At 39.9% G+C, this 25,209-nt stretch overlaps 3 protein-coding genes and 1 long non-coding RNA gene across 10 annotated transcripts in view; 3 read left to right on the top strand and 1 right to left on the bottom strand.

Moving 5' to 3' along the window:
- LOC111266073 (uncharacterized) overlaps positions 1 to 10,433 on the top strand; it is a 17,593-nt gene extending 7,160 nt beyond the window's left edge. The window contains exons 2-3 of one of the 3 annotated variants that reach the window (XR_002683851.2): positions 670 to 1,249; positions 10,351 to 10,433. This is a non-coding gene — a long non-coding RNA (uncharacterized LOC111266073). Of the gene's footprint in view, positions 1 to 669; positions 1,250 to 1,602; positions 1,890 to 10,350 lie in introns of those variants that run through there. The other 2 variants (XR_002683852.2, XR_015313303.1) reach the window with 2 other exon arrangements.
- The window catches only part of LOC111266062 (uncharacterized), a 74,778-nt gene extending 60,875 nt beyond the window's left edge, over positions 1 to 13,903 (bottom strand). For 2 of the 3 annotated variants that reach the window (XM_022843201.2, XM_086970767.1), the window contains exon 1: positions 12,121 to 13,903. The gene's annotated coding sequence lies outside the window, so the exon portion shown is untranslated. Of the gene's footprint in view, positions 1 to 7,665; positions 9,797 to 10,368; positions 10,606 to 12,120 lie in introns of those variants that run through there. The other variant, XR_002683841.2, reaches the window with a different exon arrangement.
- A 383-nt stretch (positions 13,904 to 14,286) lies between these two features.
- On the top strand, positions 14,287 to 20,603 carry LOC111266071 (uncharacterized). 3 transcript variants are annotated; one of them, XM_022843231.2, is made up of 3 exons: positions 14,287 to 14,441; positions 15,123 to 15,597; positions 18,647 to 20,603. In XM_022843231.2, the coding sequence occupies exons 2-3, from the start codon at positions 15,416 to 15,418 to the stop codon at positions 18,864 to 18,866; spliced, it is 402 nt and encodes a 133-aa protein (XP_022698966.1). In that variant the 5' UTR covers positions 14,287 to 14,441; positions 15,123 to 15,415; the 3' UTR covers positions 18,867 to 20,603. The 3 variants fall into 3 exon arrangements, with proteins under 3 accessions (XP_022698966.1, XP_022698967.1, XP_086826899.1); XM_022843232.2 differs by lacking the exon at positions 14,287 to 14,441 and adding an exon at positions 14,489 to 14,610; XM_086970773.1 differs by lacking the exon at positions 14,287 to 14,441 and adding an exon at positions 14,694 to 14,782.
- Positions 20,604 to 22,924: 2,321 nt separating this feature from the next.
- On the top strand, positions 22,925 to 24,969 carry l(1)G0004 (RNA-binding protein pno1). Its single transcript, XM_022843229.2, has 3 exons — positions 22,925 to 23,236; positions 23,850 to 24,067; positions 24,470 to 24,969. Exons 1-3 carry the CDS (start codon positions 23,113 to 23,115, stop codon positions 24,869 to 24,871), a joined length of 744 nt encoding a protein of 247 aa, XP_022698964.1. The 5' UTR covers positions 22,925 to 23,112; the 3' UTR covers positions 24,872 to 24,969.
- Positions 24,970 to 25,209: the final 240 nt, after the last annotated feature.

Raw genomic sequence — 25,209 nt, 5'->3', positions numbered from 1 at the left:
TGATATTCGGTTCAAACGTTGCCAAATAGGTTTACAATCCAAGCAATCAATCAACGAACACACTCATATGCGTTGGGGGTATTTGATCAATAGAGCATCGTCGTAAAAGTGGTGTCTAATATTGGCTTTACCGATCTTCGCATACGTATCTGTTGAACGTAATTAGTAAAAATAAGGTAGCACCACCGAATTTTCGCCACAGACTTTTGCTGTCACTTTGATTGACTGTATGGGCAGTGACATAATAAATGGTTCGAGATGAGTCTAGGGTAGAAAATCTATAGGAAGAGTTTAGATTTCGACTGGATGAAATATAACAAAAAATAAAAAATAGCGGATTATACTGGTAATTTCTCGCAAAAAGAATAGGTAATCATTCCCCATTGCCTTTGCAACAAAAATGATTATTGTTAAAAATATTATTACAGAAAAGAGCCTTTCAGTCATTCAGCGCTGCTTACGTACGTACATACATACAGCAAATTAAATATCGTCATTTGACGACATCCTGAACTGTTGCATAATCCTTCCAATTATATATATATATATAATTGGAAGGATTATGCAACATCGTTTCGTATAATTATCTAAAATAATCTATTTTCTTTGAAAAAATTAACTTGACTTTTCTAGCATATATACATAAACTATTGACTATATCATTTTCAGCTTTCGGTTTTTGGAACGAAAAACAAATCACAAGGAGCCATTAACACAACAACAGCCGCATACAACCGTCGTCAAGTGCAAATAATAAAATGCGCTATAGCAAATCAAGGAGTTGTGTTCTTGCAGGACAGAACACTGAGTATGACTGGTCTGATGATTGACCTCAATAACTACAAAAGAACGTTGTCGAGCTTCTGACCCGAGCCATGTGTCTACGGTAGATTGACGTAATTTTGCCTTGTGTTCGTCTCTCACCAAGCTGCGAGGTAAGCGAAGAGAGAACCGCAGCCGGCGGCGTTCAATCGTTTGTTCCACCGAAGACCGCCAAACCAACATCGATAACAAGAACATTACGAAGGACACGCAACCGTAACGGAGAACGGGGAAGAAAGCGACCGTCTGGTGTGCGAAAGTCGGCGCTTTACAGCAGAACTCCGATTGTCGGTGGAGCACCAGGTACGATGTGTTTCATCGCAGTGTATTAGTATACAGTGTTTTTAGTATACAGCGGTGTTTTTCCTAGTGATATTTACTCTGTGACCATACGTGCTAGAACTTACGACAATGGAGGCAGCGACAGGTGAATAGAAAAGTGCTCATTGTAATAGTTAGCATGGTCGTCTAGAAATTGTGTGCTCGAGCTGAGCTAGGATCATATAAATGGAGAATTACATCGAACCCACTGCGCTGTTTCTTGTGGCTTCTTATAGATTCTTAATTTGTCTGTTTTGTGCAGCATAATACGCACCCATTTCTCTTGCACAGATCACTATCACAGTGCCCACATAGACAACGTGGTAACCGTAAACGCCAATGTATAAAAGAGTAAAACGAGGCAAACCAATTGTCGTTTATGAACGGCCATCGATTTTGTTTGTTTGAACGACTCTTGGTGGGTTTGATCATAAGCCGTAAAATACGCCTCTATTTCAGCCCAGGGTCGTGCACTCGTTGCGACAAATCCGACCAATGTAGATTTGTTACAAGCGATTGAACCTAAGAGGCCTATGTAGGTGGTAATTGAGGCATGTTCAAGGCCTACCTCGCCGGCCACAAGAGGACTCGCCATGATTCATTGGAAAAATGGATAAATCTTATTTAATTTTTTACTATTATTTAAAAATATATAGAAATAAAAAAAAAGCTGTTAATAAAGAACCTCCTGTACTGTTATCGAGACATAAGTGTAAATGGTGAAAAAATAAAAATTTTCCTTAAAAGCTTGTCGGATGTCTACGTAAGTTACACACCTGTTGTGGAAATGTGTACTAAAAAGATTCGGAAATTTGCGCAAATGCCAAACGGTGTTTTTCTTTATTTAAATACACTGGGCGTTCGTAAAAAGAAGGATAACATTTTCCCATAGTAAGCACGCGACAACAAACGAAAACAGTCGTCTTATACAACACCACATTAACATCTGTCGACAGCAACAGAGGCAATGTTTCTGGGTACTTTGAAACTGGCAGCCTGATACATTCCTATGGTGCATCGTCGCCCGGGCTCCGTCTTGCATGACGATACCTTGGCTACATGCAAGCTCTAAACGAGCCATGCGCTGATTCGGTCGTGACTGCCAGCAGCTGCTCGGCAGGAACGCCTCAGGTTGTCACAGAATCAAGTAAAAGCATTGGATATTTTTTGTTCTTCATCAGGGGTTGCGTATTTGTATCTGTTGTTTCTACTCTACTCGCTGTAATTGACCACCCGCACTCAGCCATGCCAAGGGGCAAGCGTGAAAACCGCGAGCCCAGCAAGGGTATTTCCCTTACCAGGAAATACTTTTCTTCGGAAATACATTCTAAGGGGCGTGTGCGATGCGATCAGCTAGAGGGTCTGATATTATTTACATTATTTATATTCTATATTTACATCCTACCTTTCAGCAGTCACTTTAGCCATTCACAACGAACTTTGTTGGTTTATGAAGGAAACCGAGTGTCTCTATTTTATAAAAATGGTATGTAGATATCTGTGAACATTTGCTAGTCACACGCTGCAAAAACAGAACTGATGGAAAACATATCTGAAATTAACAGATTGATTATATTTAATCTACATATAAGAGGAATATATTTTCCAAAAATTATGTGGTTAAGTATGTAGTACACAGCAGTAGGACAGCCTCATGTGAACATTATACCGAAGGTACGCAAGGTAGCCAGATGATAGGATCTTAGTATATATGTCACATCTGTTCAACAAATAAGACTCCGCCGGTTGCGTCAGTTCTTTCTCGGCTTCGAGGAGGCTCTCGCCAAATCATTAAATCTGAATTATTTCACTCGATATCGCCGTTCTGTGAAATGAAAGACTAGCTCTTTATCTTCGTTGTGCTTCGACACCATCGAAGTGTGAGCTTCATAAGCTCGACTTTCACAGATAAGACACATTTAATCTAATACTTCTTAAATCGAGGTAAATATCTTGCTAAAACGGCCTTTTCGTTAGAATCTGTTCCAAAGGCACCAAAACAAGATAGATGATGTATAAAATATTGGTGAGTGGCTCAGGCTCGGTGCAGTAAACGGATCGAATTAATATGGAAACACTTATCCCGGAAATAAACTCAGTGTCACTAGATTAACCTGTTTCGGCCTGCATTATCTTCGCTGCCTATTTTGTGGGTCCTTCGCGATTCATAGATACCGTGAACGACATAGTCCGCTATCCGGCTATGTGGCTCCTCTGAACTTTTCTGTTATCCTTAATTTTCGATATTATTATTAACTCTTACGTTAAGATGTCCATGAGCCTGCACGAATGGTGGAACTGTGGTGTACAATCATTATATGCATAAGCTGAAAACGACAGCAACAATTTTTGGCGAGGAGAGAGAGATCTGATTTTTATTAACATCATGACAACCCCTTCATTAACTGAGAGAAAAAACTCAACGAAATTGAAAAGACTAAGAAAAGAATTACGTAAACAACATCCGGTAAACATTGTTGTAAGTGCACATCGTTAAACTTCTGTCAAAATGACTTGTCAATAAATGACGAACAGATCGTAAGATCAGAATCCGATAATAAAGCTGCACGGGCTTGTCTAGCTATAAGGCCAATCGTCTGAACCCCCCTAAGTGCATTGACACGTAAATACTTGTAACGTGAAGATAGTCTGTTTTTGGCCATTCGTGGACCTTCCGGAACGCTCAAGCAGAACCCAAGAAACTGACCAGGCACTTGTTGCAATAACTATGCTACATAGATCTCTGATTTAATAGTGTGCTAAGAATAGTGGGCAATCTGTAAAGTAACCGGAGGCATAAGCAACCTGTAAAAACACGAAAGCTCCAAAGACCTGGCTGACAGGTAACCTATGACAAATAATAACGTAAATAGGCATATATTCGCAACACAAGGACTGTGGTAGATCCTATTATATAACAAATCAATCAGTTAGTTAGATAAATAGATGGATAGAGTTGAATAAAAGTTTTAATTAAAGGCCGGTAACAAACAAATCTGATGAGATGGTGATCCACACGCCTATAATGTTCTGTTACCTATATAAACTAACGTTTAAAAGTACCGCGCAGATAAATCAGTGACTAAAAATTCAACAAATAATAAAGATATTGTTTCACGTAAGAACAATCTTAATATTAGAACCCTGCGACATGTTTCTGTTAATAATATACTCAAAACTAACACCTTTTTCCCGGGATAGAAATTATTCCTCGTTTTATTAGATTATCGAGTTGATGACATCAGCGGTGCATTTATTGACACCAGTCCCAACAGTAGGGATTAGGCCATGAGCCAAATTAAAGCTCGAATCAGGCCGTCGCTAACGAATAGTGATATCTATGAGATGCTTCTGTGTCAAGTTGAAAGTTCGAGGCTCGAAGGTAAAATACTTCCAGGCTATTTTATATAGAAGTAGACGTTATTCGGCTAGCTCTATTGCATTTCAAGTCTATGGCACCAGTCAGTTAATCCGCGAAGCAAAAGAAAACAAATACATATATATATATATACATACATTATATATATATACATTATATATATATACATATATACATACGTACATACATATATACATACATATATATATATATATATATATATACAGAAAAATATATACACTGTTTAACGGGTAACATTCTGATTACTGTTTCTATTCAGGGCGTAATCAATTAGATATCACGAGTAGACCAAGATTAATTTGTGAAAGAAAATAATAATTTATTTTAAAATACTATTGAAAGTGTAAGAATGTAGCATAGCAGAAAGTTTCAAGCACATCTACCTAAGCGTATCACAGTTAATCAATCACGTAAAAAGTAAATTTCAAATAAATGGAACTATGCAGAATTTTCCTAGATGACGTTTTAGCCAAAGACATCGACTAAGATAAGACAAACAAGAACTAAGAAAATGTTCTGAAGACTTAAGCCATTAAGGGAATTAAATGATCACATCATGACATCAGTACGTGTAACGCCCGTCGCATTTTAAAACGTCCCTAATGAAAAGATTGCACCCCAATAGGGGCACACGTCGTCAACAAAAATCACCCATTGTCTATATATATTGATTTTGCCTCCAGCCCTTGGACCTCACTACTATGGAAATCGTAAAATATAAGCTATACAGCCATGCATTTTCAAAATGTACGTATTTCCGGTATTGTCTCATCTCCTCCTTACTATGGAAATGCTTGCTTACGAGGAAGATCTCCGAAAAGAATTATCTACGAGTGAGTATATTGTGTGTATATCCAGATTCGAGCTAGCGAAATTATGTAAATTTGATATACGACCATCAACCTCGCTACCGCCTCAGCATTAACAAAAGTATCCGACGAAACTCGTTCAACGCGCAGATGGGCGCGCTTCGTTCTCTTCATCACAACATGCACATCTTCATTTCCCTGCTGCTTGCACTTAGGTGAAATAGTGAAAGGCCAAGGCTGAGAAGCCGCTACAGAAAAACTATGCAGTTAACTGTGCTATAGGATGTGGCATCTGAGTGACAAGACCTATCTAGCTTAAGAGCGTCCTCACATCGTCACAGTGTCCACATTTACCACGAGGTCGATAAAGGCCCCCAAGTCTGTCTCCTCTCCGAACCCAGTAGTTGGGGCCCACCGGTTTAATTAACTGGCGACCCTTCCTACGCACTTGTCGCTGCCGTCAGGCCGCGTAATTGCATATATTTAACCTCACATGACGAAGCCGGAAGTCAAGAAACGCGAAGCGAGCATGCGTCGGCGTTTGAACGACCCAAAACAGTGGGTGAGCCAGCGCCTTGCCATGAAGATCGAACTATGTGATAGCAAATACATTGGCATCGAATTAAAAGGTCCTGAGGCATTACACAAGCAGTGCGCCGTGGAACGGCACTGCGCGATTTTGTGGAAAACAAAGCATTACGTTGTGTAAAAAGCTCTTATCGTTTTTAGGCATTAAGTTATCATAATTTCCGAACAAACGACTACATCTTCGTCATCAATGTACTTTCCTTTCTACGGCTTTCGCCCGTCTTTTTAGTAGTCGGTGTCCCCAGAAAGTTAAAAAGCTTCGTCCTTGGAAACGATCCACTCGTCTGCCTCCGCTCTGAAGTTTTTGCTTTCCTGGCTATGTGGCATTGACTGAAACAAACGATAAACGAGTGAAGCAATGCCTGGACCGTTCAAAAGCGTTCGGGTGGGACAGAGTTTTTTTTTGTTGAAGATTCGGTAGCGCGCACTGAATTATCAAAACATTACGGGATGTAACGTTGTCTTGCAGCAGGATCCCTTTGCATCGCTCTTTGCCAGTTCGGAGCCTTTCTGCCAATTTCGTGGCTAGCGGGTGCACTGATTGACGCAAGTCCACTGTAGTTCTGTCCTAGAATTGGTCAGCTTATAGCATAACGCCTCCTTGTCATTTCACCATTTGTGGAAAAGCAGCATTTGGCCACGAGTGATTCTTCGTGGTGTCGAACTAGTAAGGTCTAACTATCTGGCTTCAGTGTTGTAAAAGATCAGTATTTCGTCGCTGGTAAGGACCTTGTCTCAAACAACAACAAATGATCTTTTTGTAATCGTCACTGAATTTATAAGGGTCCACTTATTTTCCCGTTCGACTTTTTCTAATGCATGCAGACGATTGACAACAGTCGTCGGGATATTCGTAGCTGCGCAAAAAGTAACCTACAGTTAGTTGTCACTCGCTTACTATAAGCATCCGGAGCGCGGTTTGTCGTTCAACTTGAGATCGTCAAGTTTGACATGAACTTAAGCTGGCAAGTGGCCATACTCACTGCATATTCGCCTTACGCTTTATAAACAATTCTTAGATCTCGACAGCGCTGCTTCTGGCACAAGAATCGTAACGTCGGACATATAGTTTTTCGAACTTCATGACTGAACACATCGAATCACCACTTCCATTAACAACAGCTTAAGGAAATCAGCAGAGAACATGCCCGACAATCAGAATAATCATCTTATGAGACCTCAGCTGGATACAGTCGGCCGATCTAACACTAGCGTCTTCCATCGGCTTCAACAGCTACCTTCTACACCGCCTAACAGCTTGCCTAGAAACAATCCATAATTGATTGATTGATTCTTTTACGAGAAATTGTCCGCAATGACAAATGGTGTGTTTATTTATCTTGTGCCGCTATAGAAAACATGCGGTGACTATGATGAACGTGGGCTTGCAACAAAATTACTTCAAAGTAAGTAGCTTTATTCGTTCACTAAAGTTCTGTAGTATTGCAACAGAGCTTTATCACGTCTGCACGGAACGGGGTGAATACCGTTACGGCAGAAAAACATAGAAAAAGGATAACTTTTGGGATGCCTCGAAAGGAGCTCCCTGCAGCGGCTGGTTTATAATCGGTTAAAGTAAATTTAGCTTTTGGGCTGTCGTGAAAATACAGTAGGTCTGCCTACTGAATTCGGAGATACGTGATATGGTCTAGGTTGCTAACGTTTCGTGCAGGAAAAAAATGAGCCGTCCAAACTAACGTTTAACTAAAGCAATAAAAACGGACGTAAAACTCAAAAAAAAGTATTTATTTTAGATTAGGCATCAGGATCAAAAGCGCAGACATGTGTAATATTGTAGGTCAGCTGGTTGCTTCACGTAGCGTATACGCACATCACAGTTTTACAGCCACCATCCTTCAGCGTACCTCAGAGAAAATCCAGAACATTTCTACCGTGTGCCATTATGAAATATCGGTGCTATAGCAGTTTCTCCGTCCTGCGTTCTGCATTTCGTTGCTGTAAGCAACAAGTCGATTTGACTCTGCTTCCCCTTTCAGGTACAATGGCATCACATATTCTATATATTGGCACGCACGAACATTTATAGTGTCTCTAATTTGACAATCAGCCGGATGCAAATATCGAAAGAGGTCCCATGTCGGTTACCGCAATGACGACTCTGACGTATGATGAGCGTAGAGCAGAACTGATTTGGTCTCCATGCTGCTACATCTAGTCCAATACTATAGTAATAGAACACATTAATTATCCTTTTCAGAACCATGTGAATATTTTATACGTCCAAGTGGAAACGTGATACAATTCATTGGATCAACCAGTTTAGCTTCGCTGAACTTAGACGTCATGTATAAAAAGTATTATATAATATAAAACTATAATACCCAGAGGAACTGTCAAATTATTCGTTACATGATAGATTTCCTCTGATAGAAAGTGTTGAATAAACAACATGCTAAACGCTTGGTTAGCATGTCGTGGAGGAAAACTGAGCGCCAACGCCACTTGGGGGTAGTCACATATAGCTGCTACTTCTGTAGCCAGTCAAGTGTGCGCTTTCGAAACGGATTTTGCTGTCCTATAACCCAGTAGGAAGTGCTTAAACCTAGACCCCTGGCCAATGTCGTTCATAGCGATTTATTTAGCTGATTTCTATGTATGGGTATGGCTGGCACTACGGCTGTACCATCTGGGCTTTTTCCCTCCAGTAGTTTCCTATCTGTTCATTACTAAAGAGGAAGGCTGCAACGATAGCTTAGGTCAGCATCAGTCCTGATATTAGGGTTGGAGAAGTCGGACGTCGCGAACAGGATTACTTCAAATATTTGCCTAGAAAGCATTTGTACATTACATTATTATATACATATGAAGCGGCGGACCCTTGCGGTGCGTCACGGTCTAAAAGTGCCCTGTTTCCAATATCCTTCGAGAAATACACCCTTTATTAAGCAGAGTAGTGTCCTGTTAGGACCTGAAACATTCGGCAGCGACAATTGCAGTCATTACAGAATGTGAACGACCTAGTTGTAAAAATAGTTCATATGTCCATTGGAAAAACGTAAAAGGTTTTTATTCCTATTTAGCCTAACCTGACGATACGAAATGACCGCAAGGTACTATTGGCAACTAACAACCGTAATGTGCATTAGGAAACTATTTAATACAATAAAAAGTAAAAAAATATATACATATATATATATATATATAACGACTAAGATGGGTTCAGTGGTAAATCTTAACGCTCATTTTTGTACGCCTCCGTATGCGCAATGCATTCAATGCTATCCGAAAGCTTCCCTATTAGCTCGTTTGAGTTAGAAAGAAAACACAAAATTTGATCGAGGTAGGGCCTGAAATATGGGCGTTCCAGATGCAACGAGAACTGCGTTTTCAACACCTGCTCTACTTTTCGTTTTGCCGAAATCAAACTCCATCCAAAGAAATTTCAGAGATTTGTGCTGTGTTCCGAAGAGCACTGCTAAACGTTGGTTTGCGAAGATTCGAAATGGGTCTTTGCACCTGGAGAAAACCCGACGCAAATCGTCTCCAAAAGAAAATAGTCGGCAAAGGAGTTGTAGATAAGCAGATAAAAATGAGCTGTCGTCATACGACAACTGTGATTCCCTTAAATACAGTGAGATAGACACAACAGTGGCGATGTCGGATACCGCAAGCACTAATCACAAACAATAAAGAAAAAGGGACCGTTATCGTATTGTAACACCCCACGTGGCATCGTATACCATATTATACTGGTTGAACAATCAGAATAAGTTCTGATCAAGAGTAGGTTAAGGTCTAGTTAATTTTCGTGACGAGAGGCCGTGGTTGTAAGCGAACGTCATGACACTTCAAAGATAACTTTCCTCACCAGCCGTGCTTCTCTAGCGACAACCACCTATACATCATCGAAAAAACAAAAAAACAAAACAATTATATATGGTACTTGATACGTTGACATTAAGCTTGAGTTCCGCTGCTTTCCAGATGGGTAACTCATGTCTGGTTACCTAATCGAACCTAAAAGAGGTCGCAAAGTATTACGTCACAATATATCAAAATATTGTTATTTTCATTTCGCCTTCGTATTTAGCTGAAAATAGTTCTTTCTATCTGCCCTTTAGGTAGAGAAAGTCTTCGAGACGTTGACTTTGGCTGTATGTAAATCTCAATAAGTAAAAGGATTGTGGAGTTCCAACATACCTCATACAATCGATTATATCACCTCATTGTTTGCCATTACTGTTTTCAACGCTCCAAAGATAAACCCCACATAACGCATATTATTTATGTAAAGCTAATAGTTGCAATGTGCCTTCACAACAGAAACACGACAGTTGAAGCCCTTCTCTTCTGTACTTTCGTCTTGATGGGGTAAAAACAGGTGGAGGTATTACTAACATTGTCACAACAGCCTATTGGTATACGAGACGCTATCTCATTTATTTTCAGTTAAGTGCTTCTACCCACCATCTGACGCCACACCAGAGCTCGAACTGTTGATGCGGGCACTTCCGCTCATCAATGCAGGACGCAAAATTGCAATACTGTTGCAATGGCCTTTTTTTGGTCCACATTTTTAGCTTAAATGTGGAGAGCAGCTTCGTTGCGCTGATGATCCCTTAGCAGTAACTGAGCGCAGCCGTTTTGTACAAGAGGAGCCGAATGTTGGCGCAGTGTCCTGATTTTGTACTAGCCATCATGTCTCTGTCCATTTTAATGTAGTTTAATTGAAATAAAGTATAAGTGGAAGAGAGAAAGATTATTCCCCATTTTTTTACAACATATGTACATGGGTAGAGGCCTATGCAAGGAAAGGTTCACTTCGAGTACCTACCCAAGGTAACTTAGCTATATGTGCAATTGTAACAAAGAAACGGAGCAACTCAGCGTTCAACTTATAGCAATATAACTCATAACGTCGCAAATAGCTTATTATTTAATAAGGAATAAAATTCAAACTACGGATGTACTTACGCTGTTAAATTAAATAAAAAAAATTAAATACACTCCACCGAGTTAATTGCATCAGCATTACATAGCGATAATTATTAATGCTGGCAACTAATTTGTAAATAATGCGACTTCCAATGGATCACACTTTTAGGTATTCTATCGCAAGCAATAGGTACTGCTTTATATAGGTATATGCTATATATATATCCCCTAAGCTTTGTTGTGTTTGTGCGACAAGCTCTTTAGTTAGCCATTAAAACCATCTGGAAGACCTTAAATAATGAACATAGAATGAAGAATGAAGGTAATATATATATATATATGTATATTACCTTGAAGCAGCAAAACATACGTTCTACAAGATCCTTTTATGTATTCATTATTTAAGGTCTTCCAGATGGTTTTAATGGCTAACTAAAGAGCTTGTCGCACAAACACAACAAAGCTTAGGGGAGCGAATGCAAAGGTCAGTGTTTGTTCGTGGAAAATCCGAAGGCTTGTTTTGGCCTGGCAACATCAGGGAGTTACGAGTAAAATTTATACACAATCAATCGTACGTACAATCAATCGTACCGATAAACGACCGTCGTTTTGAGTAGCTAGAGTCAGTAACGATAACAATGAGTAACTGCCGATATAGCTATAATGATATAGATATAGCAGTATTAATACCCACAGACAACTGTAGAAATATCTCACGGTCTGACAGTCGATGATTTGCCGGATTCCCTGAGTAAGATACGCAAGCTGATTCGTTAAATCAAATGTTGCACTAGAGCTATTTTTGCTTTTTCGATCTAGAAATAAATAGTTATCTCTTACCACGCGCGAACTCATTATCCCACAGGGCTAGATGAGATCCCTAATTCTGAACCATTTTGCGATGTTTGTCAATCATACATTAAATTACAATTTAAATCTCGCAATATTTTTTAAACAATGAGATCGGAGTCAATTTTCAATGTTACTAATGGTTCCCTGAATCACTAACCGTTAGTCAAGCTACCTTTCTCTACAGGAGAGCTGTAAGAATGATTATTAATTAAATATTCTCTAACAGGTAAATTATTTCTGCAGCTAAAGTCACCATTGTGCGGCTTCCACGGACGTACAAAGGGCTGATGCCGAGAGAATCCAGCAAGTATTACACATTTTCGCGTTCAAGGAATCTAGGGTTGAGATCGTGGCGAAAAGAGATCGAAAGCGGTTCTGATTACAGTAGTTTCTTATCTATCGTGTATCGTAGGCGTGATCCTGGTTACCTACCTCCAACGGCAGGCGATCGGTAGGCGGCGAAGTCGTCGGAAAGCCAACAAAGTGGCTACGCTGGTCGCCAGCGTGTGGCCTGTTTACCAAGACTCGTCCACTTGGAGACCTCGGAGATGCGACCTCACTTCCCTCTGTGATCATTTACTCAATCAGTCTTTGATGGACTCGGATTTCCTTCACAACATAAACACTTCCCATACAACGGCTGGAACAACTGCAGCAAGCTCAGCCCCGTGAAAATCTTCCAGCATCAACGACGAATAAACGATTCCTCATAAAAGCAAACCATAACCCGTCCTTTAGCGTGCTGCCTTTCCGTCGAATCACTTCTTTTCTTCTATTGCGTTTGTCGGGCTAGCGAATACCAGACGGTAGCGTAAAAACAAAATCGGCAATGGGCTATAACTCGAACATGGCTTTGCATCGGCGGGTGTAGAAAACGGCTCTTCCTACAATCGATCCGAGCTTACCATATTCACACTGTGAAACTGAAATGCCCGACATTAGCTAGCAACGAGATCGGCGTTTTGAGTTGAGCGCCTTCATTTTCATACCGACACTTGCCTTCTTCAGTCAGCCAGCCACTAACAAACGATCTAAACCCGCACTTCTGGCCACCGACATCTCCTGAACTGCTCCTCACTTCAACTGGTGTTGCCGCACTTCGAAGATGTGCACAGACTATTTTCGATTTATGATGTCCATACAATACCTGTACACATACACATGAGCACACACTAATAAAGCCTCATTCGTTTCAGAATTTACGCATACTTGGGGCAGAACTAGTTCTGTATGATTATGGCGTGGTACCCAGAAGATCGTAGAAGTGGATTAAAAATAGAGATAACCGTTCTCGGGTTTTTGGTCTAGTTCCAGTGTCGTTCTATTTTTTTCCGCTTATTTTTTAAAACCACAACAGCCACCACGAAGCACAAAAAAGCAGGAACCTTTTCTGTCAGACTTCCGTTGCCAGATTAGACTCTAAAACCCTACGATGTACGTATTTTTCCTGCGTTGTTTTCTTTCTGCCTCACTAAGTTGTAACCAAATATATGTGGTTTTGTGTAGGCTTGTGCGCGGAAGTACATCATACGCGACGAACAGCAAGTTTTCTAAACAAGCTCGTTTCTTTTCCTAAACTCACTAGCAGCTCCCGCATAACACAGGGCCTACTTCTCTGTGGCTTCGTGGGCCGTCGTTGGTGTCGGCCGGGCCTACGGTTTCTATCTGTCTGACGACGGCCTGGGTTTCCTCCACCTATTGCAGCTGGAACAGTCGTAGCAGCCGCTTACTCTCCTCGCCAGAGCGCCTCCTTCATCGCAGCCACTAGCGCCGCTCGACGGCGGTGGCAGTGGCCGCACTGTTGTCGTCGTCGTCGCCGCGAGAACAAGCACCAGCAGGAGTAGCATGCTCTTAGGTCCCAATCCCTGTCCGCTCACTGCTAAGCGGCGCGCGATGTTGTGACTGTCCTCGCGCTCCACAAACGCGTTGGTCCGCCGAGAGCCTATGCAGCCTGTCCAGCCTATGGACTGATATGTCTTACCCTTTCTTTAGCAACTCTCATGACAGGCTTGGCTCCTCTGGTCCGATAGACCGGAAGACAAGATTACAGGATTATTGGCCTAATCCGTGTGGAATGGCCTGTTTCGAGTCGAGTTTGAGGAAAAGGATGATGATCTGGCGAAAAAGGAGGTGAATGGCAAACGAAACAGGCAGAATATTCTGCGGACAAACCCTGTGGAATGCTTCACCGACTTGCGGCAAAAATACGTTCGAATGAACGCGCGCAAGCATGTCTTTTCCGCAGGCCTGTTGTGGCTAGCCCCCTTCACCAACCCTTCTCCTTCTGTGGGGTGCCTCAAACTTTGCCGCCGCAGAGCCTACTGGGTCCAGGGAGCTCCACGGATCGACCGAACTGCACTCGCATTATAACACCGGACAGAGTGGGAGCTTCGTATGGGAAGTGAGGTTTGATTCGATCGTAGCCGCCAGCATTAGGAGTTGGTTCAGTGCTTAGTACAACACTTTTTGAATTAGCCCGCCTGGGCGCACACAGACGGTGTGCGAGAGAGAAAATAGGCCAGGTCGAAGCAAGACGACTGCGTCAACAACAGCCGCAGCAGCGCAGGGCGGCTACGACCAGAACGCGGACGCCGCGAAACTAAAAGCACAGCAGTGGGATGGCCAGGTGGGCGGTGCTACTCGATCGCTGACTGGCGCTCTGGCAGTTGATGGTGCTTGTTTTTTTGTCTATATGCCCGAAATCGCTATCGATAAATTTGTGGTACTGCAGTTGTTTTCGGCCCTAGATATCGGTAAGTGTAGCTCACTGACTCTGCAATTAGAAGTTTCACGGTGTTTCACCGGTCATTTACGAGGTAGGCTGTGACCGTAAAAGATTTATTCGAAAAACAGCAATGAAGGAAAAATTACGAGTGTGTACGGAGCGTTCGGAGATGATCCTTTTATGTTGCAGATAAAGTGGTACGACATTTCCGCTTGACGTTATTCCTACTTTATCTATAGTATATACCTCGTGCTAGTTAGACGAAAAAACGAAACGAATATTATCTAAAGGAAAGGACCAGAAAAGGCGTTCCTTTAGTTCTTTACTCTATCTATTCTTCCTTTTCTACCGGACTATTTCCTCCTCGGGGTCAGTAGCGCAGGTAGTTACCGCTAATCTCTTACTATGCCGTAGAATAGTTAAGCAAGCATTCGCGACAATTTCAAGTTTGTAGCAGTCCAACTTCGCCGACAAAAGAGCTCCGTTATCGCGTGAATTTTTCGAATATCATCAATTAAGTTTCAATCAGCTATTATTACTCTCTGATCCGTATGCAAACGGATGCAACTGACACTTGTAACCTCGTTGGTTGTCGCTTTCAATAATGGTCAAGTCAACGATTAAGTGTTCTATCGACCCGAGACAATACGAAATTGTTTTGATATTAGAGTCTGTTTTAAGATGTTGCGTATACTTCTATTCGTTTCAGGGATCTGATCAATTTGTCAGTGATGCTTACTGAACGGTATCAGGCAGCGAGTCAACGCGAGTCGATCAGCAAGCGGCGCAATTATAAGTAAATTTGCAAGAAAAGTAATAAATAGAATTAAACCCGATTCATGTGGTTTAATTACGGTCCCGGTACTTATTGTAGTGTGTGGCATTTCTAAATTCTATTGGCAAGTGAATGCTCTGCCGCCACGGGTGTATCGGAGCCAGAAGTGAGATTTAGGTTTCTGACTTTAAATTACAAACCTTAAGTTCAGTACAAGTTAGTTCGTGATGACGTGCTCAAATTGTGAACGTCTCCGTAAAGAGATGGAAGAAATGAAGGAATCGATGCAGCTGAGAGAGTTCGAGCTTGAGGAAAAGCTTAACCATTTAGAGGATACAGTTGAATGGGCGAACGAGGATAAAGGAAATTTGAAAGCGGAATTAGAGGAGACGATCAAAGAACTCAAAAAGTACGTAATCCTATGGTTTCATTTTTTTTTTTAATTATATGCGACGTAATGTCAACCAGCTCAATGTTGGTAGCAGAATTTCCTATGTATAACACTAAGTGATTTGTTGTAATGTTGGTTAAGGAAAATTCGTAGCCTTTGGCTCATCTGCACACGGCTGCTTGTAACACGAACTATTCAAAAGACATCTATGATACTTAAGTGATCCTTTTGCGGCTAGGTCACTTCATGTACCATGTGGATGCGAAAGCTTTAACGGCCTGAGCCGTAAAACGTGACCTATAGAATTCAAAATGAGAGGTAAGTTAGAGTCTAGATCGTGTTTCGTATTCGGTTAAAAGTCGAGTATTGTTTGGTACGCGAATATGCATTAGCTCAGATCGAAATATCTGAAAGGTGGCTATGCATTTGAGTGGTGTTCTAATTTATTTTTTATTTACATGAAATCCATAGTTTGGTCTCGCCTTTCGGTATAATATAGTTCGCCCGATAGTATATATTGTATACGGTAACGTATTTTTTGTACCAATCATTATGTTAAACTGAACAAATGTGTGCGTTCTGCTTTTTTCGATATACCCGTACAAGATGTTTCGCCATATTACAGGTGAGTCAAGCTAATGCTTTAGTTATCGAATACTAGTGCCTAATTAAACGGCAACCCAAAGCATCAATATATAATACGATAAAGAGATGTTTCAGTGAGGAAAAAAAAATAAGAAAGATATGACAGCTGTAAACCACAATCGGACAAACATTCCATGAGATTTTGAAATTGGTGCAGAGCAGTATGTAAATAGACTAAAATCGACCATAGCAAAACATGGTCTTCGCAGCAGATCCACGTTACTCAGCCTCATGGCATTATTACTAGTTCATAGTAGTAATCAAGTACACGTACGTGACTAGTGCACAAAAAGGCAATAATTATTCCCAATTGGCGAAATTTTTGGAGAAACAAAACTGAAAAGCAAGTGGTAAAAGAAGAAACTACTTTGCGAAAGCGCTTACCGAGTACTAGTCGATTTCACCCCTTTCAAACGTAATCAAAATGCAATTCAGGTAAAAAGTTTTCTTATACGCGTGTAGCACAATACCACCTTGACACATTTGTTATTAACGGTAATTTATCATCTTTCGAAGGTATTGTCCTCTTTTATTGTATATATACCTATGGATAGATTGTAAATTGATATTGTACCGTAGGGTTTTAGAATGCAGTCGTACGGGTCGATATACTATATCATGAAGGTGCTAAAATCGAGAACGTTCTCAAAACATTGACTGTCTTTCGACGAGCCTGCATTTTCTGTATTTGAATGATAGTCTTTGAGGTACGTATCGTGAGTGCTTAATTTCCTCCATAGTCAGCGAATATACCTTCCCTGTAATAAAATCTAAATTTTCAAGTATTTTTTATATTGTTCGAAGTACCTGGGGAGTCTGAACTTAGGTAAGATACTTTCTGGCTAAGGTAATAGTTTCACCGGATCATTCTGCTAATGCGGTTCTTGCAATTAAGCTAAAGTAAAACGTAACGCAGTACAGTACAATTATAAAACACGAAAACAACGTCTCACCATGATGTTTGAGGGTACAAACAAAGCACTAGCATTACATTTTCAACCTGATCCATCACTGGTCTACTCGCTGACATCTAGGCAAAATAATTATCACTATCCTAGCGAGGTCATAATGAAGAGTTCCGTTTGGTGATCCGGCATTTGGTGATTAGTAAGCAAGCAATTATTATTGACTGAAAAGAACGCCACGCGAAGACAGCTACCATTAAGAGCGATTTAGTACTATCAATGATGGCTATTCATGATCGATCTATGCGCTTTATGGAAAACAATCCTTTCTAAAAACGGTAAACGAACAATTTAGTCGCGAAGTTTCACGTACAATGCTGTAGTGACACAAAGCGAAAATGGCGTATTGATCTCTGCGTTCTGACACTGGATTAAATAGCTCTATCTTACTTCCAGATTATCGAAAGCATTTATCGTTACTCTATGGGTTACACGTCACATTAGAACGTAGCGTTCTTGATGACAAAACTCTACGCAACGTGTTTCCTCCTACGGAACAAGTCTATTGATGTCACCCTTGCTATCCAATTTGTGCTTAAAGGGTTCGACGCAATGTTATTATTTGTGGTTTCAAAGACCGCACTTAATCATTCTCGATACACATGACTATTATATACTGTTTAGCATGAAACCATGCCGAAGATACTGCCTTTCAAGCTTACCTTCAGAGAATCGCCAAATACGACTGATACACGATGATGATGATGATGATGATGCGGTACAATCATCCCAGTTAGGACCAAGTAGTTCCATTTCAACAGGTTCAGTTCGAGGCTGTACCATCCTAAAAAGATGTATCAATGGATTGCTGGCATTGAATCTAAACTGTGCATACTAGATTTTGTGGCGTAACTTGCTCTAGCCAATGATAGCACCTTGTCGTCGTTATTCTATTATAAAATAGAATAACTCTATTCAAACATACAAACGCATGTATGCTTCTTAGTTTCAATATTTTTCGAACACTGGTACGAACACGAACAGGTTTTCTACAGATTTATGTATGCATACTGGGGTACCTAAGGAATCTAACGAAGTACGGTCATTAAGTTTTCTTTGGAGATTTTCAGCTTTCGCTAACGTGTTTACTCGTAAAAATTTTTCCAAGAAACCATAAAATTTGTCATATATGCTATAAAGGAACAAAAGAAAATGAATAGCACACGCAGTATTAAGGCTGTTTGCATACGGACTAGATTTTCATTGGGTTTTATTCGTATTCTTGTGTAGAAATATTAATAATGAATATTAAAAAAAAAAAACAAATGATTTTTTGCTTTTGATAGCTTCGTTGTTAAAGTGTGAGAAACTCGCCACCCGTAGTAGATTTTCTTCTGCATTCGGGACTGGCCAAATAATAGGTGTCCCAAATAACCACGCCACCTGCCAACCCATATTTATCTTAGCTGGGATTTAATTAATCGATGAATCTCAATAATTTTTACCATTTTTTTTAGGTACAAAGACATAATTGCTAACCTCGGACACGGCGAGCCATCAGGAGAAAAATCTGAGGATTTGGCATCTTCCAAAACGCTCATACCTTCGCAGTTGAAGAAAGAGGCCGTCCCGCGCCTCCTCGAAATCATTAGAATACAATCAGAACTAATGAAAGAGATGAAGGATCTCATAACTGCCAGTGGTTCAGAGGTAGCAGAGGTGGCTGCGACCGCCTAGAATGCATTTTTCGTGGTAACAGATGCGAGAAAAACGATAGAAGCGCCTAACGTGGCGTGGAATAGCTGTTAAGCATAAGATCTGCATAGGGCAGTGGTGGCGTCACATTAATGGCCGTTAAAAAAATTATGACAACGATTGAATAAGCTGTTATTGTAAACTATACGTACGTAGGCATGGAGGGTGCGTTGAGACCACTTAGTCATCTTCCGGCATCAACTGGCTTCTAAACAATCTTTAAGGGGACGTGGTGGCCTTTGGGCTTAGAAATTGCTGGGTTGATCTCTAACGGAAGACGAAATCGGGTTGTGAGAGAGCTGAACGATCAACCTGTTAACATGTTAACGCTTTCTCTAAACACTGTTGCTTTCTTTCCGAATAAGAAAAGGCGTTTGGATAAACAGGCAAAGGGAGAGCTTCGGCCCAAATGAGAAAAAATAAAAACAAGCGAGTGTAAAGAAAGCTCCATCTGATGATGAAATTCCTAAAAAATATTAATTTTTCCTTTGATAGAAGTTTTGAGTAAAATCGTTATGACCAACTGCAAAGCAGATCAATTGCAGTCAAAGCAGAATTATTTTCCGAAGCTTTTCACGCAAATCCACGAAGCTTATCATAATTAAGGGCATCTGGAGCAACCAGTAATCGACGCAAAAAGTCAGCGCCTATTGCGTTATTATTATTTTAAATCTGGCAAGGTATACGAGTCAAAAAATCGTAATATTTTTCCAAGCTTGACACATGCCTGCTGTATTCACTACAGAAAGTGTGCGTTTGCCATTCTTAGCACGGTCTGTTGTTTCCTAGTACAATAAAATCGAAAGAAACCGGCTAAGGCGAGCGAAAACCAAGGCGTAGGTGAACGCTCCGATATGGCGGGTATGTGGAGTTTCGTTACAGGCTAAAATACCGAGCTTACGTCTTGGAGCAAGGCTTAGGCAGTGTAGCTACTGTGCACGCATTTGCACTGTTCATACACTTAAAAAAAGAAAGTGCCTCTTAGAGCGGCATGGTGTCTATGTACAAGAAGCGAACGAAGATAGCTTAGCCTAGGCGCCACGTATATGAATCTAGCAATATACAGGGTGGGGCAAAAGTCTCTGAATTGTTGAAGAGCCTTTATTTCATATTTGCTAACTTGGCATGAGGTACGCAAGTTATAGCAATAAAGATGTGCTGCATCTTTAAATTATTGTAAATCTAAAGTTATGTGCCTCATCCTGTATAAAAATTGTCCTTTGTCTAATGTATGCACCACTGTCAAACGTTGTTGACTCATTTTTAGTAAAGGCATTACCTTTTACCCAACATATAGAAATGGAGACACAATTATGAGTTGGTGCTTACATCTGTGCAGTTGCAGTGCATAGATATTGTATAAAGATTACTGGTCTTTTCTAATGAAATTGTAGGGTAAGGGAGAACTCAGTCATTGTTGGATTGCTGTTAGATTAACTGCGAAATGATGGCCTTGGTGACGAACAACTTTTCCATAGAAAAGCTGGCCTAATCAGGCAGAATGCACCTAGTGCCTTATTATATATAAATATGCTTATCATTATCTTGCAGTATTGTTGACGAAATCCAAAGAAACATGTTACTTCTGTATTATAACGGTCGATGCCTGCTAACCTGTTGTGGGAAATATATATACTCCACATTGATATTACACAGTTAAAGTTGTTTAGCTGAGAATGTCTATTATTGTTCAATAAAGAACATAGAAGATATAATTGATGATAGTTTGTCTATTAGTTATTGATGCGTCCTAAGGACGCTGACAGAATGTCAATTTTTAGTTGCGTGTGTGTGTGCGCGTGCGATTATGCATAGGAATGTATGATCACAGTAAAATTTTATTTATTAACAATGCTTCTTGGTATAGGAGGATTTGTCGTGAAAAGTAGATTGAATTCGGCTTCAGGACTGGGTAAAGGTAAACGGAGGTCGTAATGTTCAAACTTTGTAATTTCTGCTTATTTTTTGTCATATATACGAAGGGCGTTACAGCTCAATCCATGAGTTTAGAACAACCTTTAACACTTAGTATTTTTACCTGTCACTAGCTGTGGCACATACGACAAATATAGTGTTCTTATCGATAGTAATAGTTTAATTTTATGTCACTTGTTATGTGTATATGTTTTGTTTACGGGGAGCAGAAAACATAATAGCGACTTTGCAATTATCGTCTGCTGTGCTTGCGATTGAAATTAGGCAAATTTTACACGTTGCTGTTTGTCGTTAAGAGAGAAAAATGGAGGCATAGCCTATTCAAGGGACTGGGTAAAGGCCACCGCGTCGAATAAATTGCGTGCTGCATGCTCAAACATCGATTACATAGCGGAAAATAAGCTTTGTCGTAGCAATAGAACGGCAAAAAAGTAGGATAAAAATGTACACTCTTAACAAAAGGCATTAACAAGGTTAATACGTTATATCGGAATCGACTTTTTAGGTTTGTAATCAAATCGTGATATTCCTGTAAAGCAAATGTGAACAACGAAAGGCTTAATTAAACCGTCGTCTTTAGTGACCCATCAAAGGCTACTTTTCGTTTTCATTTAGCGCGAGACAGATGCGGTAGACCATTTGTTGAACGGATTTCATTCTAACCAGCTTGTTATCTTCGACTTACTGCGATAAACACGAAGATAATAGCTTTGCCAAACATCCAGCATTCGTCAGAAGGTAAGCGCTCGCGGAAGCCCTAACGGACGTGGGTAGAACTGACGCTGTTCCTTCTACTCGTCATAAAGATACTGCGCTATTCGAGGAGAAGACGTTTGTATTTATGAGCTGTTAGCATTATCTATGGACTATTTCATGTACCCTTGTCATTATTGATTCTCTTTGCAAATCCGAATTGTTGACAAACGCCTTCTTTTGGTCATGATGTATTTATATCTACAAATGTTTTCATTGATACCGCACGTTAGAAAGCGGATCGTTATGATAATAATGATCTTGAATAAAGATATGTTCCGATTAGAAAAAGCAGGTGCTTTAAGTCGAACACTTTCGTACGTATTTCTGTTGAATAATTATTACAGTGGCAAATTTTACAAATGTTTTGTCTACCTCGTATCCATTGAGTCAAATTTATTTCCGCTGAGTTAAACATAAATCAAATTATATTACTACGGAAGAAAACGTTCACAAATCATAATTTCATTGCATTTTTATAATTTAATGTTAAAAATGTTTAATTTTAATTGAAGTTCGTAAAAATTCGTTGATTTGATATTTTTTTAATTTTAAAAGAATATCACGCTTATGTTTAAAAAAAAAAACAACATTTTAAGAAACATGATATCCTGATCACGAAAATTATACATTTTTTACATTATTAAATTATGTTTAATATGTTATAATCTTAATATTATTTTGCAGAAACAGGCATCCTTCGTACACGAACACACGTGCTATGAGGAACCTTGAGCTAGTTAGACTTACTTTTAGCTTAACCAGCCTTATTCTGAAACAAGTATTGTTGCGATCCTATTTTAATCTACGATGGCTATCGGTTATTCATATATTATCGAATAATTTTATGTCACTCAAATTGACTAAGTGGAATCCTTTTATAAAGATAACTCATCGCAATTTGGTTTAGCTAACTCTCCGCTTTTCTTGCTGCAAAATGGCAGGCTTGGTACAGAGTCCGTCGAAATATACAGAGAGCACATAAATCTAGCTTGGACTTTTCATGTAAACCAATTCTAGTCAATTTTTATCAAACGAGAACAGGCGTCCTCGCTCCAAGTCACTCCAACGATATTAACATATGTACAGAGTTCTCGTAGATGATAATGAGGGTTACTTTTGTTAGTTTATCTTTCTACAGTGCTTGGTTCTACTCAATATCAGGTGGTAACAATTACATAATTGCGTCTAATAAGCATATTGTATGAAATCGATCAATTAATCTTCGAGCCGTGCCCGAATAATATGTTTTTCAAATGCTATACATATCGTACAGTACTTTCACTTTTAGACCATGACTACCAGTCGCCCGTCTATCTCATAGGGAAGATCATTTTGGGCGAAGCATCATTCAAAACAAAGATTATGAACAGTCCACGTGCATCTCTGCCTGCTGTTCGGCGCAGATGGATCCGATTTGAGATTTTGTCAATTGCATGAGCAGATATCATTTGTTTCTTCGTCTTTATTCGTTATTGTTAGGTGTGCAGTATTGTAAAGGGGTCGGACAAGGGCCTGCCTATTGTCACTAATTATCAATATGAGTTCTCTTGAAGAAAGTGGTGAAGCCCAGCTGGGATTGACCAATGGCGATGGTGATGGTGAAATCAAAGTAGCAAAGAAAAGATCCTTAAAACGCAAAGTAGAAGAAATGGACACTGATGGTACGCGATCTGACTTGTCTATTTAGCTGATGACATGTATGATAAATAGATTTGTGTCCCATCGTACGTAAGTGTGAAATGATCTGATCTGACCATATTGTTCTAGTATTCTAAGGTAATTCATAAGACGTATGTGACTACCATTTATTCATATCAGCGGTCCTCAGTTTTAAATAATTACGTGCTTTCTCTAAGGACGCTGAGAGTAATGATTTAGTGAAATGTGATTGGCCTTTAACGCGTCGGTCCAACATGTCAATGGATACAATCTTTCCTGAAGAATATGCAAGTTTTAGATACCTAACGCCATTGTAATTTGTTTATAAACGGTTATTTTATCAGCATTGCAAAGATTTATTAATATTAAAATCTGTGTATTTGTGATTCCAATATTTCTTTGCACACGTTTTGTACCCACAGAAGAGAAGCGGCTCTTCAGTCGTGGCGACAACTATTTGCGCCAAATGTATCGTTATTAAGATACAGCACATATCATACTAGACGGTACATCTGTTATTATATGTATGTCTGTAAATAAAATAAAGCGGATAAAGCCCTATCAAACGAATAACTATACAAATCTAAAATCTGATTCAATTTTGTCCGATTTCAGAGGTAGCAAATGAGACGGGAAAAGCTCCCATTCAGTTCCCACCGGCAAAAGAACGCAACATGGGACAAGCTTGCGTTAGAGATATACGAAAAATTCGCGTTCCTCAACATCGTCGTACTCCTCTCAAAGAGAATTGGGCCAAAATCTTCACTCCGTTAGTCGAGCACCTCCAGCTTCAAGTACGCTACGTCCCAAAAAATTACACCGTTGAAATAAAGGTAAAAGTACATTCATCTGTACAGTCTGAATATTAGACTGCAATGTCTGTCACAAATTAATATAGACACGTTTTGTGTATGAGAAGCGCTTGTTGTCGAATTCTCAGTTGTATCGTAAAGAAACTGTATCAGAGCCAGATGCGTCAGTACAATCGATATTTGTTGAATAAGCAATCAAATGCCTTTTCATTTGACGATTAAAACATGACAGGCACGGAATATCTCCAGTTAAAAATTCATAATTTGAATTAGCACTAGTTTAAAAGGTAATAAATATAATTTACTTGTGTCTTACTCTTCCTTAGTGGATGCATGTATTCAATAGATTTTCGGTATCTGACAACGTTAATAAATGGCGATATTATTTTATGTTGATTCGTTCTAAATGTTGTGGATCATCAGGCATCGAATAAAACAACGGAGAGCGGTGCCCTACAACGGGGTGAAGATTTTGTGCGAGCTTTTGTTCTCGGCTTTGAGGTAGACGACGCTCTGGCTCTGCTCCGTTTGGATGAACTGTACCTCGAGACATTTCAGGTTGAAGACGTCAAGACTCTTAAGGGCGATCACATGTCACGCTGCATCGGTAGACTGGCCGGCAAGGGCGGTAGAACCAAGTTCACTATTGAAAATACGACAAAGACACGAATAGTTCTAGCCGACAATAAAATCCACATTCTCGGATCGTTTCAGAATATCCGTGCTGCCCGAACTGCCGTATGCAATTTAATACTGGGCAAGCCACCGAGCAAAGTCTATGGAAGTATGCGCATGTTAGCGGCCCGGGTCTCGCAAAGGCTTTAAACAAAACAAAGTTTAGGGTAATTTTCTTTGTGGATCATGTTATTAGGGCCGGTGTGTGTTTAAACTTTGTAAATAAATGACTACCTGCCAAGAATAAACGTTTTTGACCCATACACTATATAATTAGGTAAAATTTTTAGTTAATCTTTATTTTTCTTTACAGCTTCTTCCTTGCAATAATTCTTGTGAATTCATTGCTTTTTACGGTTAAGCTATATCGAAGCTGATATCACATGTTATTATTATGTGCCATCGATAGTCCCGTAAATCATGCGTATACAAGCCCATAGCGATGTCGAATTAAGTGATATTTTAATCATATCCCCTAAGAAAATGCC

Source organism: Varroa jacobsoni, unplaced genomic scaffold (assembly GCF_002532875.2).
Source record: "Varroa jacobsoni isolate VJ856 unplaced genomic scaffold, vjacob_1.0 scaffold_1047, whole genome shotgun sequence".
NCBI classification, from domain to species: Eukaryota; Metazoa; Arthropoda; class Arachnida; order Mesostigmata; family Varroidae; genus Varroa; species Varroa jacobsoni.
This window is presented reverse-complemented; position numbering and strand designations above follow the sequence as displayed.